At 61.9% G+C, this 15,390-nt stretch overlaps 2 protein-coding genes across 14 annotated transcripts; both read left to right on the top strand.

Moving 5' to 3' along the window:
• The first annotated feature begins 7 nt into the window (after window positions 1-7).
• Window positions 8-7,530, top strand: BRMS1 (BRMS1 transcriptional repressor and anoikis regulator). Of its 13 annotated transcripts, none has more exons than XM_045486864.1 (11): window positions 8-139; window positions 1,764-2,070; window positions 3,135-3,280; window positions 3,355-3,445; window positions 3,618-3,745; window positions 3,911-3,990; window positions 4,105-4,168; window positions 4,751-4,843; window positions 6,016-6,080; window positions 6,528-6,567; window positions 6,976-7,530. In XM_045486864.1, exons 3-11 carry the CDS (start codon window positions 3,142-3,144, stop codon window positions 6,981-6,983), a joined length of 708 nt encoding a protein of 235 aa, XP_045342820.1. In that variant the 5' UTR covers window positions 8-139; window positions 1,764-2,070; window positions 3,135-3,141; the 3' UTR covers window positions 6,984-7,530. The 13 variants fall into 13 exon arrangements, with proteins under 13 accessions (XP_045342820.1, XP_045342816.1, XP_045342818.1 ...); XM_045486860.1 differs by having other exon boundaries at window positions 4,072-4,168; XM_045486862.1 differs by having other exon boundaries at window positions 1,764-3,280; window positions 4,072-4,168.
• A 574-nt stretch (window positions 7,531-8,104) lies between these two features.
• Window positions 8,105-13,464, top strand: RIN1 (Ras and Rab interactor 1). Its single transcript, XM_045486850.1, has 10 exons — window positions 8,105-8,641; window positions 8,776-8,956; window positions 9,055-9,169; window positions 9,269-9,341; window positions 9,486-9,577; window positions 9,735-10,478; window positions 10,707-11,012; window positions 11,324-11,455; window positions 11,597-11,748; window positions 12,723-13,464. Exons 1-10 carry the CDS (start codon window positions 8,556-8,558, stop codon window positions 13,215-13,217), a joined length of 2,376 nt encoding a protein of 791 aa, XP_045342806.1. The 5' UTR covers window positions 8,105-8,555; the 3' UTR covers window positions 13,218-13,464.
• Window positions 13,465-15,390: the final 1,926 nt, after the last annotated feature.

Here is a 15,390-nt window from a genome sequence, read left to right as displayed (position 1 = left end):
CTCCTGATCGCGTACACGGAAGTGCGGCGGGCCCCGCCTCCCGGGGAAGAGGCAAGGGCGCGACGCTTCCGGGAGCCCGGCGGCCGCGGGCACCTCTTAGGGAGTTTCAGGCGTCAATCCGGAGGCCCCACTCGCCGCGGTGCGTAACGCTGCTCATGGCACCTGGTTCGGCCCCTCTGGCCCGTGGGTCGCAGCTAGCCCAGTGAGGGCGGAAGCGGAGACCTAACCGGCCGGACGCGTGCGGCGCCGCGGGGCCGCAGCTGGCCGCGGAAGAGCCAGTGATTGCCCCGCCCGCGGCGCCGGCGCAGACGGGAATGGAACCGGGCGGGAGGGTCCTGGCGCGCCGCGCCGCGCCGCGCCGCGCAGGGTCTGGGTTGGCTTCCTCGAGGGAGAAGAATCGGTCTTCTGTAGAGGCCTGCCCTCGAAATGCTTGCTCACTTTCTAAAAATGTGAATTGATTGTGCCCAGCGCCTTACAAGTTTCCTTTCCGTCCCTTATCCCTTGCAATCTTTACAACACTCAGAACGGCGAGGGTTACCCTCTTTTTGCACCAGGGTAAGGAGGGGAGGTTGTGATTAAATTGGCTCACTCGTTAGAATCAGAGACCGCTGGAGACAAAGTAAACGTATCCATTTAACAATGAAGAGGGATTGCAAAATTTGGGGACTGCAGGGACTGGGGCTTGACAATGGGAAAGATGAGGCTGGTTTGGAGAACTGAGGGTTTTCGGGTCAGGTTCGGATCATTTGTGAAATCATTGAGGAATGTGACTAAACCGTCCTGTGAGCCAGTTATTTTACAGAACTGGAATTGGTGTCAAGGAAAGTGAACAGTACCTGGTGGGTTTGCTACCACTACAGGGCCCTGGGGCGACCAAGAAATAAATGCCTGCCCTGAAAGAGTGTGCTTTGTTTAATTTTTTTTTTTTCAACGTTTATTCATTTTTGGGACAGAGAGAGACAGAGCATGAATGGGGGAGGTGCAGAGAGAGAGGGAGACACAGAATCGGAAACAGGCTCCAGGCTCCGAGCCATCAGCCCAGAGCCCGACGCGGGGCTCGAACTCACCGACCGCGAGATCGTGACCTGGCTGAAGTCGGACGCGTAACCGACTGCGCCACCCAGGCGCCCCTGTTTAATTTTTTTTTATGTTTCTTTCTGAGAGAGAGAACGCGAGCGAGCTTGAGCGGGGGAGGGGCAGAGAGAGAGAGAGAGAGAGGGAGACAGAATCTGAAGCCGGTTCCAGGCTCTGAGCTCTCAGCATAGAGCTGGAAGAGGGGCTTGAACTCACAAACCGCCAGATCATGACCTGAGCCGAAGTCAGTCGCTCAACTGACTGAGCCACCCAGGCGCCCCAAGAGTGTGCTTTGTTTAGTTTGTGTTTGCACATGCTCTAGCCGTGAAGTAAGTACTATGCCGGATGAATAAGGTACATGTGCATCCCTGCCCTGGTGAGGCTTACAGCCTGGTTGGGCAAACGTGAAAATGGGCAGGGAGGACACGTAAATAAATAGGGCTTCCCGGAGGGAGTGGTGTCTTCATGCATGTAAAGGACTACAAAGCCGTGCCCGGGGAAGTGGGAAGAATATCACCAAATAGAAGCCTCCAGGAGGCAGAGAGATTATCTGTTGAGAGGACTATTTATAGTCTTCCTCGTAGGTGACCTCTTGGCAGCATTGTTACCGCTCCTTCCTCCTAAAATTCTTTCTCCCATGACTGAATTTTTCCTCTTCCGCCTCTTGCTAATTTCCTTCTCCTTTGCAGGGGTTTCATCATCTGTCCCTTTGGTGACCCTGGGAGTTCCATCATGGACCTCTTCTCCACACATTCTGCCCTGCTGGTTGCACCCTCTCCCAAGGCCTGAAGAACTCACTATATGCTGATGACCATCACATCTCTGCAGCCCAGACTTCTCTCTGAGGCTTACACTCCTCTGCCCCCCACCCTGCCCTTTCTCTCGTTTTGGGGTCTCTGTACATGCTATTCGGTCTGCTTGGAAAGTTCCCTCCCCAGCCATCCCAGCTCATCTGTCTGCAAGCCCTCCCTGCTGATGCAGCAAGGATCTTCCTCTGTAAGCCCTCACTGTTGGAGCAAGCTCCAGGTTCCAGTTAGATGGCTCTGCCATATGTCCCCCTCCCCAGTCTTAACTCTTCTCACACCACAGTACAGTTCCACTTCTCTGCCTCTCTCCCAGGAACCTGTAAACTTGAGGTCTATCTCAAGTTGTTTATTTGCCTCGTTGAGCACAGCGTCTGCCGTACTGTCTGACGGTACCTGGCGTATATTAGACCTTTAGTAAATATCAGATGAGTATCTAAAAGAAGGAATGATTAATAGTGTTCATTGTTGCTGAGAAGTCAACTAAGATAAGCACTAAAAAATACTGGCACTGGGCACAAGGAGGTTGTCGCTTAAGGCCACATGATTTGCCTCAGCCGAGGGCGATGCATAGAGAAATGGAATGGAACACCCTGGGGGATTCAAGAGTAGGAACAGCCAGCGCCTTGAAGAGTGTAGCTGTGAAGTGGGAGATGGGGAGCGGTTAAGTGGAATGGGGCAAAGTCTTTTGTTTCTGCTGTTGCTAAATGGGTTGGGGGGGGGGTGGGTAGCACTGATCACGCCTGAAGTTTCATGGGAAGGAGCCATCAAGAGGGAGAGCAGTGGAGATGGGGACGCTGTTAGCATGAGGCTCCAGAGGAAGCAGAAGGACGTGGGCTTTGACCCAGAGCACAGTGAGAGGACAAGAGGATTGCAGAATGTTCTCCAAAAGAAAAGTGAGGTCATTCCAGGCAGAGGGATCAGCAGGAAGGCGTGAAGAGGAGGAAGGAATGGTGTACTTAACGACTGACCCTTAGATAGTGGGGTGAGGAAAATGGACCAGTGCAGTCACAAGTTTGGGCCCAGTCCCAGAGGCAGTGGGGAACCCACCCTCGGTGTTTGCCATCTTCTGGACCATCCCCTTGGCCGGCATTCCGCAGACTGGGATCGCCAACAGTGTCCAAGGATGTGAGCGTTTCCACGGCTCCCAGGCTTCTGGGAGATGTGCAGACAGGGCTTGGTTCGACTCCCGGCAGGGCCAGTCTCCTGCTTGGAACTAAGGGCAGCGGCAAGTGATGGCTCCCCTCCTTCTCCCAGAGCCCAGATGCCCGTGCAGCCTCCAGGCAAAGACACAGAAGAGATGGAAGCAGAGGGTGATTCAGCCGCTGAGATGAATGGGGAGGAGGAAGAGAGCGAGGAGGAACGGAGCGGCAGCCAGACTGAGTCAGAGGAGGAGAGCTCAGGTGAGCCCCCACGGCATACACCCCGGTGCCCACCCGCTCCTCCCCAGCCAGCCCTGACCGGCCTCTTGTCCCAGAGATGGACGATGAGGACTACGAGCGGCGTCGCGGCGAGTGCGTCAACGAGATGCTGGACCTGGAGAAGCAGTTCTCCGAGCTGAAGGAGAAGTGAGTGGAGGGCGCCCAGGGCTGGGTCTTCAGGAACCCGGGGTGAGGAGGCAGCGGGCCTGGTGCCGGGCAGGGGTGGCCGAGGGCCTCACGCGCGGGGCCTGCCACGGAGCAGGCGCTTGGCCTCGTGTTTGAGAGACAAACATGCTGCCTTTTACCCCCCCCCCCCCAGGTTGTTCAGGGAACGGCTGAGTCAGCTGAGGGTGCGGCTGGAGGAAGTGGGGGCTGAGAGAGCGCCCGAATACACAGAGCCTCTGGGGGGGCTGCAGCGGAGCCTCAAGATCCGCATTCAGGTGGCAGGTCTGCGGGCTGTCCTGTGCTCCGGACCCCCTCCCTCCTCCTCTGCCAGAGCCCATGGTTCCCTTCTTTTCTCACCCCTGCCCTGCCCAGCCCTGCTCCTGGCTCCCCTTTTTGGAGCCCCGGGTCCCTGGCCAAGCGGGGCCTCCCATCTCCCTCCCCCTGCAGGGATCTACAAGGGCTTCTGCCTGGACGTGATCCGGAATAAGTACGAGTGTGAGCTGCAGGGAGCCAAGCAGCACCTGGAGGTGAGTGGGGCTGGGCGCTGGGGGAGGCAGACGGAAGCGGCTGGGCCCTGCAGCCCTGCTGAGCGGCCCCACCCCTTCCAGAGTGAGAAGCTGCTGCTCTACGACACCCTGCAGGGGGAGCTGCAGGAGCGGATCCAGAGGCTGGAAGAGGACCGCCAGAGCCTGGACATCAGCTCTGGTGAGGCTGCCCTGGGCCCTGCTCTGTCCGTGCCCACCCCTTGGCGGGGCCTCCGCTGCCCTGCCCGCCCGAGGGGCGTGGAGGAGGACCTGCTTCTTGGGGCCACTGTGGGGACTAAGTGGAACCAGGCACAGAAAGGACCCGGCCGAGTGCCTGGTGTAGAGTGGAGGCTCACAAGGAATGGGTCTCCGTACCCTCCTCGGCCCCTGCTCTCTTTCCAGAACAGGAGGTGTCATTCTGACGCACCCGGCCGTACAATAGCCACAGTCCCTTCGGCGTCCACAGCGCCTGTGTTCGTATGGGGTCCTAAAGAGGCCAGAATTGTCATTGTCCCACTGTTCCCTAAACAATTGAAGAAACCGGACTCACCAAAGTGCAGCGACCTCTCTCCCTGGCCTGCACAGCTGTGCCATCTGGGCCTGAGCTCAGCTTCCAAGCCCCGGGCGAGGGTGCCCTCCACCGCCGCGGGAGGCAGAGGAGGGGTCAGGGCCGGCCTGGCTCGCGTGAAAGGCCCAGGCTACAAGGGTAGGGTGCCCCGGGGGCTCCGGCGCCTCGCTCCTAACTCCGGGTCTGGGGGCACAGAGTGGTGGGATGACAGACTCCATGCCGGAAGCAGTGCAAAGACTTGGGATTCTCTGCCGCCCAGCAAGAGGAAGAAGGCGCCTCTCGTTTCTGGTATCCTTCCACCCACGAGCACCCAAACTGGGCAGGACGTCCAGACTGGGGGAGGGGGTGGAGGACACGGAGGACAGAGTCAGTCTAGACGCATTTATGGTCATTTGGCCTCACGTAGCCCTGTCCAGGCAAGTCCAACCGTCAGGGAGTTTCTGTGGGGCCCTGGGTCTCTCCTGGGCTGTGTGGACCCCAGAGACACAGGAGCGTCCATTCAGTGACTCCCCATAAGTTCTTTTGAGGCCCTTCTGGCTTTCCCACAACGTCCCATCCCGGACAGGTCCCAGACTGTCCCACCACCCCACCCACCCCCACTTTCCACCCTCGGGATGCCTTGCTGCCCATCTCTGCCCCTCCGGTGCTTGTCTCACCTGTTACCTCCTCTGTGAAGCCTCTCCTGGTTCCCACCCCCCCGCCCCACCTCCTCAGTGGCTATGGCTTCTCTCTCCTCTGCACCCCCGTGGCCTAAACTGGGGGCACCCGCATCCCATATAGGAATAGTTGCCTGTCACCTTAGGCATGAGCCCTTTCAGCCCAGGGTCTGCTGAGCCTCTGTTCCTCCTGACGTCGTCCAGCACGGACTTGAATGGAATTCTCATGCCCTTGTCTCCACACCGGGTGTTCCCGCGGCCTCAGGTTCTCGGGGCGCTGGCTGCCTGGTGATGGCAGGCAGTCCAGGCAGGGAGGGAGGAGACAGGGCTGCAAGGCCTTGACGGGTGAATGGAGGTGAGGGCATGCAGATATCAGGTACAGAGGACAGAGCGGATGGTCCCCAGAGGGGAGCGTGAGACCAAGGGAGGGTCACCTCCACGATGGAAGAGACTGGAGTGTATGTGTAGAAGGGGCCGGATGAGGGGTCAGAACAGAAGGAGCAAGGTCCCCGAGTGGATGGGATGGGTGTTGGACTGCTGACCTTCAAACTGGAGAGAGGAGGTGAGGGGGAGCCAAGGGTAGGTAGGGGTGTGGCTCCGTACCCCCCATAGGCCCCACCCCAAGAACCTGGGAACCAAGAGGTAGGAGGCAGAGCCTGCTTTCTAACTCTGGTCCTGAGCCCCTCCCCACTGTGGTGCCACCTCCCCCAAGTGTTGGAGCTCCCGGGCAGAGGGGCGGAGGGGCAGAGGCCTGTTGCCTACCCCCTCCACTGGGCTTCCTGCTTTCCTTGACCCCCGCTGCAGGTCCTTACATCGTGTACATGCTGCAGGAGATTGACATCCTGGAGGACTGGACGGCTATCAAAAAGGTGGGGCCGGCACCCCCTGCTTTGGTCTTGCAGGCTCACCACACGTGGGCTTCCTGAGGGCCTGAGAGCTCTGCTCGTCCCTCGGCACCTCCTGCCTTCAGCCCAGGTCCCCTGGCATCGCTGTCAGCTCACAGGCCCCCCTTTGCCTGAGGCTTCCCTGCAAGAGGGACCTTTTAGTCTGTGTCCGCCCCTTCCTCCTTCCAGGGCAGGTTTTGATGGGATAGGAGGAAGGGAGGGAGGGAAGGCGGGAAGGCAGCTGGGCTGGCCTGGCCTCTGACTGGGAGACCACATCACAGCCTTGCCTAGAAAGGGTCCTCCGCTCCCCACCCGTGTGGATGCAGCACTGACCCGGCAGCCTCCCCCCGCCCCCCCCAGAGGCTGATGTGGAGGAGGGCACCTGCCAAGCTGGAGGCAGACTCTCAAGGGGGGCTCTTCTCCCCCACCCAGGCTAGGGCGGCTGTGTCCCCTCAGAAGAGAAAAGCAGATGGTAAGAACCACAGGAGCCGCTCTGCCTCCTGCCGCCCCCCTCCCCCAGCCCAGCCTCCTAGAAAGGAGCCCAGAAAGAGGCAGTGCTTGTGTCGGATCAGTGGCCCCAGTTAGAGCGGTCTGGGTCTGAGGGCACTTTGGGAGTTTGGGGAGCAGGAGCCAGGGTGGGGGGTGGGGAAGCTCTAGGTCGATGGGGCTAGGGGATGGAGCCCCCCACAACCAGGACTGGTCAGGGAGGGCTGGAATGCTGAGCACCAGCAGTGGGGTGGCCCTGGTGGGCCCATGGCCATAGAGCTGCCCTGGGCCAGACCGAGGCTGCTCCTCCCAGCCCCCCACAGGCAATGGTGCTCCTCCCTTTTTGGTTCACCTTTTCACCTGTGGCAATTTTCCCCCTCCCGCCTTCCCTCAGGACCTTGACCCTGCTGTTCAGGGCCAAGGGGCCCCCCAGAGCAGCTGGCAGCAACCCCAGGATTTGCATTTTCCTGCTGTGGGAAGGCGGACTGACAAACCCCTCAGGGTCTAGCCAGACAGCTCCCTGGTGCTGCTGCTGGGCCTTCCTCTCCAGCCACCACTGGTCTGGACTCCTCTGCCCTCCTCGGAGGCCTGCACAGCTGTGGCCCAGAGCCGCCCTAGCCAGGCAAGACTGTCTCCTCCGTCCCCAGTGAGCCCACCACCTTCCCCTCCCAAAGGTCAGCCTCCTCTGTGCCCTCCCAGACAAAGAAGATGTGGCTCATCTTAAGCCAAAGCAACATCCTCTCTGCTGACCTCGGACCAGTCACTGAGCCAGTGATCTGGGCCCCACTTCGTGGGATCTCTGACCTAGGAATTATATTTTGGGGGCCTGTCTCTCCTGGCTGTCGCTAGAGATGAGAAGGCTCCCCGAGTCTTCTCAAGGAGGTTCTTGGTATCTGTCTCCCAGATTTCAGGGACTGGAATTAAAACCTTTCCTGGGACTCTGCCATGACCTATGTGTGTCTGATTTATGCCTTGCAAGGGAATCAGGGCTCTCATGGGGGGAGCCTGAGTCGGGCAGTCTCTTCTGAGGTCCCTGGGACCTTCCTACAGCAGGAGCCTACCTGCTCTGAGTCGGGGTATAGAGAGGGTAAGGGGGTGGCTCTCCCACCATACCCTCCAGGAGTGGGGGACCGGGCCCTGGATGACCAGGGGCTCGTGAGCAAAGCCCAAAGCAACATGTGGCACAGGCAGACCACGTGTTCTGGGTGGAGAAGGGGACCGTGTGCTCTGTGCTTGGAGACTGGGTCATGCCTGCACCTGCCCCAGTCACTTGGCAGATTGGTGAGGCAGGCCGGCCGGGCCTGTGTGCGTAGGAGGCAGCTGGCAGCACCGTGTGTGCTGACGACCTCACAACCAAACCCCCCCCCCAACCATTTAGCGCCGAGTGTTAGAACCACCCCCAGAACCTCAGTTAAGCAAAGGGGTTAGTTTCCATGGAGACACAGCATCCTTTCTCCATAGCAACCTGATATTCCAAAACCCAAGTTAGGCTGGGGGGATGAGTCATCTGTGACCAGCAGGGGGTGCTCTCCCCCAGGGCTGACCCCAAGACCACGCACAGATGAGCAATTGACCACAGACTTAAAGGTGCCCCAAGGGCAAGACTTGGGCCTGTGGGGACCCAGAAGGGCCCAGCTTAACCCCTTCCCGCCTGCCTGTGTGGTTTGGGGAGGCTGGTAAGGCTTCAGGATGCACTGTGCGGGGGTGGTGGCCCCGCAGCTGGGGCTCCTGCGGTGGCACTTCTACGGGGGGGGGGGATGCCTGCCCCCTTAGGCTGGGCCCAGAACAAAGAGGAAGTGGGCACTGCCCAGGCTGAGTGGACACACAAGAGTTAACTGGCGGGGCGTGACAGGGCGAACCGCCCTCAGGAAGTGTTACTCACCACCGGGAATGTGAGCGCGCTGTTGCCTTGGGGGCTGGATTCTCTTCCTGAGTCCTGGGAGAAACCGGGAGAAACCGAAGGAGCTCCCAGCCATGGAAACCCCTGGGGAGCCAGAAGCAGGCCCTCTCGGAGCCCCCAGCCTGTCCAACTTCGCACCTGGGCACCCGGAGAGAGAAAAGTTAGTGAAGTTGGAAGGGCAGCCCGGTGGGGCAGGGAGGGACGGCAGTCTGTCCCAGGGCAGAGAAGGAGGAAAGGGTCGGGCGAGGGTCCCACCCCCCCGGACCCCTGCTCCAATCTGGTGACCACTCCTAGGCCAGCCCAGGACCCGCTCTACGACGTGCCTGGGGCCAGCGGGGGGCCGGCAGGTGGGCCCCAGCGGCCCGGGCGCACCGTGAGCCTGCGGGAGCGCTTGCTGCGCACACGGCCCGTGTGGCTGCAGCTCCGGGCCAACGCGGCGGCTGCACTGCACGTGCTGAGGACTGAGCCCCCGGGGGTGAGTCTGGCCCCTGACCCCAGGACTGGCCAGCGGAGGGTGGCGGGGAGAGAGGCTGGACACGGAGGTCCCGAGCCCCCGACCCCTGTCCCTTGCAGACGTTCCTGGTGCGGAAATCTAACACTCGTGGGTGCCAGGCCCTGTGCGTGAGGCTGCCCGAGGCCAGCGGCCCTTCGTTTGTCTCTAGCCACTACATCCAGGAGAGCCCTGGGGGTGAGCGGGACTGGCCTGGGGGGTAGGGGCTGGAAGCAGTCAGGGCAGGGCACAGGGGTGTTCCCCAGAAAACAACCACACTTCCCGTCCGTCTCTCAGGCGTCTCCTTGGAGGGCTCAGAGCTCACGTTCCCAGACCTGGTCCAGCTCATCTGTGCCTACTGCCATACCCGGTGAGCCTGGCCGCAGGGCGCCTGGTCTGCGTTGGTCCCTGCTCCCTGGGACATCCTGACCTCCCAGCCCCTCCAGGTCCTGCTAGCCCCCAGAGCCCTGAACATCCCTCACCCCTGGCTTTCTGTTTCCCTCTCTGGCCTCAGGGACATCCTTCTCCTCCCACTCCAGCTCCCCAGAGCCATCTGCCAGGCAGCCACCCACAAGGAACTGGAAGCCATCTCCCATCTGGGCATCGGTAAGGGGTCCTCTGCTACCCATTGCACAGATGGACAAGCTGAGGCCAAGGGGGAAAGAGAAGCCACATGGGCACACAGCCTGAGCCCGTGCCTTTCCCTCGGTCGGGCCCCCTCCCCGAGCCTCCCCGAGACCCCCAAATGCTTTCTCTTCCCTAGAGTTCTGGAGCTCCTCCCTCAATACCAAGGCTCAGCCGGGCCTGTCTGAAGGCCCGCTGCTGCCCCGGCTGAAGCCCCGGTCCCCGCAAGAGCTGGACCAGGGCACAGGAGCCGCCCTGTGCTTCTTCAACCCCCTGTTCCCAGGGGACCTGGGCCCCACCAAGCGGGAGAAATTCAAGAGGAGCTTCAAAGTACGCGTGTCCACGGAGACCTCCAGCCCTCTGTCCCCACCTGCCATGCCACCTCCCCCGGTCCCCGTGCTGCCGGGGGCGGCCCCCAACCAGACAGAGAGGTTACCCCCTCACCAGCTTCTGCGGAGGGAGAGCTCTGTGGGGTACCGTGTGCCAGGGAGCGCCAGCCCCAGCCTCCCACCCCTGCCCTCCCTCCAGGAGGTAGACTGTGGCTCCCCCAGCAGCTCAGAAGAAGAGGGGGCGCCAGGGTCCCGGGGAAGCCCGGCCACCTCGCCCCGCCTGGGCCGCCGCCGCCGGCGGCCGCTGCTTCGGTCCATGAGCTCTGCCTTCTGCTCCCTGCTGGCCCCGGAGCGGCAGGTGGGACGGGCAGCCACGGCGCTGGTGGAGGACCGACACACGGCCGTCGGCCAGCTGGTGCAGGACCTGCTGACCCAGGTGCGGGCCGGCCCCGAGCCCCGGGAGCTGCAGGGTGTCCGAGAGGCACTGAGCCGGGCTCGGGCCATGCTGAGCGCGGAGCTGGGCCCTGAGAAGCTGCTGCCGCCTGAGAGACTGGGTGAGACTCCGGCCCAGGCTTCACGGGCTCGGCCCACCTCTCCATTCATTCCAGCGCTACCCACTCCCCGCCTCTCCCCTGCTATTCTCCCACCTCCCCAGGTCTCCCCCTCCCTTTCACCTCTCTTCCTCCCCGACTACACCCCCCCTTCCCCCCTCCCTCCGCCCTGGGACTCTGGCTCCCACTCGCACCCTCGTTCCCCTGACCCTGGCCACCTCTCCCCCGCAGAACACATCTTGGAGAAGTCTCTGCATCGCTCCGTGCTCAAGCCTCTCAGGCCCATCCTGGCGGCCCGCCTGCGGCGCCGGCTTTCTGCCGACGGCTCCCTGGGCCGCCTGGCTGAGGGCCTCCGCCTGGCTCGGTCCCAGGGCCCTGGAGCCTTTGGGTCCCACCTGAGCCTGCCCTCCCCGGGAGAGATGGAGCAGGTGCGTCAGAAGCTGCTGCAGCTGCTCCGTGCCTACTCACCCAGTGCCCAGGTCAAGCGGCTCCTGCAGGCTTGCAAGCTGCTCTACACAGCCCTGAGGACCCAGGCCGGTAGGCCCCCTCCTACCACTCCCTGCCAGCCCCCTGCCGAGTCGGGGGGGGGGGCGGGGAGGGGTGGTGGCGCAGAAATTCCAGAACAGCACAGGTGGGGGGATGGGTCCAACACTCCCATCTCACAGATGGTGCCACTGAGGCCCAGAGAGTAGAGCCTCCTCGCCACAGCCCCTATCTGTGGTTGCCATAGAGACCACATCACCCAAGGCCCGGCGGGTGGAGGGGAGGGTCACCGTGTGAGGCAAGGCGTGGATACCGAGCCTGGGGCCCCAGAGGAGTCTGAAACTTCCTCGTCTACCACCCCACAGGGGAGGGGGCAGGGGCAGATGCGTTCCTCCCGCTGCTGAGCCTCGTCCTGGCCCAGTGCGACCTTCCCGAGCTGCTGCTGGAGGCTGAGTACATGTCAGAGCTTCTGGAGCCCACCCTGCTCACCGGAGAGGGTGAGGGAGCCCCTCCTTGGGCCGCCTGCCTGTCTGTCTGTGGGGGGCCGGGGGGCCTTAGGGGCCCCCGAGTAGGTGGGGGGGGGCGGGGAAGGGTCACCCACCCTCAGCCTGAGCTACACTCTTCGCCTCGTGTCCCAGGTGGTTACTACCTGACCAGCCTCTCGGCCAGCCTGGCCCTGCTGAGTGGCCTGGACCAGGCCCACGTGCTACCCCTGAGCCCCTCCCAGGAGCTACAACGTTCCCTCAGCCTCTGGGAGCAGCGCCGCCTGCCTGCCAGCCACAGCTTCCAGGTAACAGGGCCTCCACATTGCCCACCCCCCCCCACCGCCAAGCCCCCAGGGGGTGGGGGGTGGGGGGTAGGGGTGGGGCAGGGGTTGGTTCTGGCACCTTCCTGCGCAGTCCCCTCCTTTTCCCAGTGAGACCCAGCAGGGGAAATTCTGGTCCTACGTCACCGTGCCGGAGAAACAGCACCCTGTGTGGACCCAATGTCAAAGCCTAGCCTTTCTAGACAGGGTGCATCCCATGTGCCGGCACCGTGCTCCGTGCTCTAGGGGCTCAGCCCCGCAGCTTCATAGAAACTCTGAAGTTTCTATTAGGACCATTACTCTCTCCATTCTACAGATAAGGAAACAGACAAGACACGGGGAGGGAAAGGGACACGGGTGGCAAGCTCAAGCCCCAAATCCTGGCTTCCAGCCCCCACATGGGGCTCTGGCCTTCCCTGGAGTCAGGCTCCCCGCCCGTGCTCCCCTCACCTTCCCCTCCATCCAGTCAAGGGATCCTTCCTAGCCTTGGTTAAGAGTTTAGACGTTGTAGCCAGATCCTGGGTTCAAGTCCGGGCGGGCTCTGCTACTTTCTGTTTGCAGGAGCGTGGGCAAGTTATGTCACCCCTTTGTGCCTCGATTTCTTTATCTAGAAAATGAGGTCATGGTACTTACCTCGTGGGGTGGATGTCAGACTTAAATGAGTTCATGCGGGACGAGTGCTGAGGGCACAGGGTAGTAAGGTTGTTAGGCTCCCTGCAGGGGCGTGCGGGAGCCATCCTCCCGGCCTGCCCGCAGCTATGACCCACTAGCCAACACAGCTCTCTCCCTTCCTCAGACCCCTGCTTGAAGCTCACCTTGTCCAAAAAGCTTCTGTCACTTGGTTCCACCTCTGGATCTATACCACCCAGTGTGGAGTCTGCACTGGGGGCCTCAAGCTCTGTGGGCAGATATATACCAGGCAGGATTGAGCTCTCGTTTTCACTTCTCCTCCTGCACAGCACCTCCTCCGAGTGGCCTATCAGGACCCCAGCGGTGGCTGTACCTCCAAGACCCTGGCTGTGCCCCCAGGGGCCTCAGTTGCCACCCTGAACCAGCTCTGTGCCACGAAGTTCCGAGTGACCCAGCCTGACACATTTGGCCTCTTCCTGTACAGGGAACAGGGCTACCACCGCTTGTCTCCTGGAGCCCTGGTCCACAGGCTTCCCACAACCGGCTACCTCGTCTATCGCAAGGCCGAGCGGCCCGACGCCCATGGGGCCGCACCTGGGGCTACAACAGAGAGGGACAGTGGGGAGCTGGAGGCAGGGGGCAGGGAGGAGGAGGAAGGGGGCCGGGGAGATGGGATCATCGAGGTCAAGGCCGGTCCTGGGGACAGCAGGGGAGAGTCTGAGACGACTGCCGAGAGGGTGCAGGGAAGCGTGGGCCAGGCCAGGGGGGGCCCTGCCCCACCGGGGGGACCAGAGGCTGAGGGCAGCAGAGCAGCAGAGGAGTAGCCGGGAGCGGCCAGAAGGGCCATTTGGGACAGAAAACCCCCGCGCTTGCTGGGAAGGCCTTCCAGAGCCGGCCATCAGCCCCACCCCTCTTAGCCTTCCCCACCCCGGGCCGCTCCCATGTCCGCCACCAGCTCTGTCTGATATTTGTCTCTGTGATCACACCTGCTGGGGTGGTCCCCAGACTGGCTGCAGCTGTAGCCCCAGAGCACCGGAATAAAGCGGAGGGGGGTCTCCCCGCCGGAGGTCAGCCAGCCTGTAGTGGTCAGTGTGCCCGACCTCTGGCAAAGGAATGGGGCACTACGCAGGCAGCCCTTCCAGGCTGGGGGCTTCAAGGCCCTGAAAGGCTTCACCTCCTCCGGGGAGCCCAGTCCAGCCCTAGCCTGCCTAGAGGGCCGGCAGCTCCCAGCTTCAGTGTCCTCACCTGCAGAGTGGAGGTGCCATTGCTGCCCCCCTGCCTTCTCGCCGAAGTCCTGCGGGGGTCAAGTGGACGGTTTTGCTCCAAAGCAGAGCTCAGACTGGAGGCAAGGGGAGGGAGGGAGGTGGGATGTTAGCAGGACCCCCTCCAAGGGTCTGTTGTCTGCATTCACTGAAGTTCTCGCCAGCGTGGGGGAGATCCTGGAGATCAGGCTCTGCCCAGAGAGCACCCAGGCCCCAGTCTTTCCTCAAGATGGGAGATCCTGCCAGTGCCCTTGCATCCCGGGGGTATCGGACAGGGGAAGTGGGCTTCTGAAATGGAGGCGGTGGGTTGGGGGGGTGCTCGGAAACCATTTTCTCTGCACTTAACTCTTTTGGACCTCACAAGAGATTTCCCGGGAGGCTGGGCATGACTTATCCCACAGGGAGGCTTGGGAAAATGACTCCTAAGATATGGCACAGCAGCCAAACCAGGGTGTCCGGCTCCAACTACGCCCTCGATTGTAAAACACCGATAAATTAACCCTAAAGGCCCCACAGCCCCAAGGGGGTTCCAGCGTAGGGAGCAAATCTGAGCAAAGACAATGCCAGTAACGACCACCAGGGGGTGCGTGTGGCCCAGGAAGTGGCAGAGGGGGTAATTTAGAGGGGTGAGGACGTCTCAAGGGCTGCATACCCTTGCAGGCTCCGGGCAACCTGGGGACCATGCAGGGGCAGTCAGTGCAGGCTCCCTTGGAGTCCGGGATCTGGGTGATGGGAAGCCGGGAGGTTAAGGGAGGGCCGGGTTCTGGGAACCAAACACAGGATGTCTCAAATTCAGTTCCAGAGGAAGACCTAGAACGGTTGCCAGGGGTGCTCAGAGAACCCCAGGGCCGGATGTGGAGCTCGTCTCACGGGAACTAGGACCGGCAGAGGCTTCTGAGTCCCTGCAAGCCCGTCCTAATCCCTTCTGTGTTCAATCTCAATTCCTGGCTCTAGAAATTCAGCGACACCCCTAGCAGTGGCTCATCGGAGCACCGCCAGGCCCGGCCAGAGGGAAACAACGTGATCTGGCAATAACAGCAGGCTGTGTGCTGGGAGTCAGCCTCGCCCCTCCCTCATCCCTGCCTCCCACCTTTGGCCTTCTGGAAGAGGAAGTCAGCCGAGAGGTGCCACACCTTGCCCGGCACCCACTGCTGCAGAGCAGGGCCAGACGTTCGGCTCCCAAGGAGCAGCTAAGTCATTTCCTCACTTGGAAATGTTGCTCTCGTCACCCCTAGAGTCACTGCAGCGTTCTTGGTGCGTTTATTGTCTGTCTTCCTCACTAGGCCAGAGCCAGGTCGGCCTTGTTCCCCTCTAAATCTCGGGGCGCTAGTACAAATGCCTGGCCCGGAAGTGGCCCTTAGCGGATACATGTAGAGTGATTCGGGAAGACTCAGCCGGAGCTCCTGGGGCCGGGGCGGCGCGTTCTCCGCCACTGCCGCCAGGGGGCGAGCAGGCCCGTTCCCAGGCACACGCCTGGCCCCCTTCTGGCGGGAGGCCACCCGGGGAACCGCTGCACTCGGAGGGCCTGCACTCTGCCAGGTGCCAGGGGGGAAGCATCCCCACGGGGGGGGGGGGGGGGGGAGGCTCTGGCACCGTCCTGGGAATGGGAGTCCTGCCAACAGAGGTTGGTGGGAGGGGAGCCAGGAGCCAGGCCCTGTGGAGTGGGGGCCCAGGGGGCGGGTGGAGAAAGGCAGTCATTGAGACCCCTGCCGCCACCCTCCCTCACCTTCAACGC

This window comes from Leopardus geoffroyi, chromosome D1 (assembly GCF_018350155.1).
Source record: "Leopardus geoffroyi isolate Oge1 chromosome D1, O.geoffroyi_Oge1_pat1.0, whole genome shotgun sequence".
NCBI lineage: Eukaryota > Metazoa > Chordata > Mammalia > Carnivora > Felidae > Leopardus > Leopardus geoffroyi.
Note: the sequence above shows the minus strand (reverse complement) of the source record. Positions and strands in the feature narration are given on the sequence as shown.

Coding starts and splice junctions, on each gene's coding strand:
- BRMS1 (XM_045486852.1), top strand. CDS start 3,040: ATGTGCAGACAGGGCTTGGTTCGACTCCCGGCAGGGCCAGTCTCCTGC. Junction 3,281..3,354: donor GTCAGAGGAGGAGAGCTCAG/GTGAGCCCCCAC, acceptor CTCTTGTCCCAG/AGATGGACGATGAGGACTAC. Junction 3,991..4,104: donor GAGCCAAGCAGCACCTGGAG/GTGAGTGGGGCT, acceptor GACACCCTGCAG/GGGGAGCTGCAGGAGCGGAT.
- RIN1 (XM_045486850.1), top strand. CDS start 8,556: ATGGAAACCCCTGGGGAGCCAGAAGCAGGCCCTCTCGGAGCCCCCAGC. Junction 8,642..8,775: donor GGGCACCCGGAGAGAGAAAA/GTTAGTGAAGTT, acceptor GACCACTCCTAG/GCCAGCCCAGGACCCGCTCT. Junction 8,957..9,054: donor TGAGGACTGAGCCCCCGGGG/GTGAGTCTGGCC, acceptor TGTCCCTTGCAG/ACGTTCCTGGTGCGGAAATC.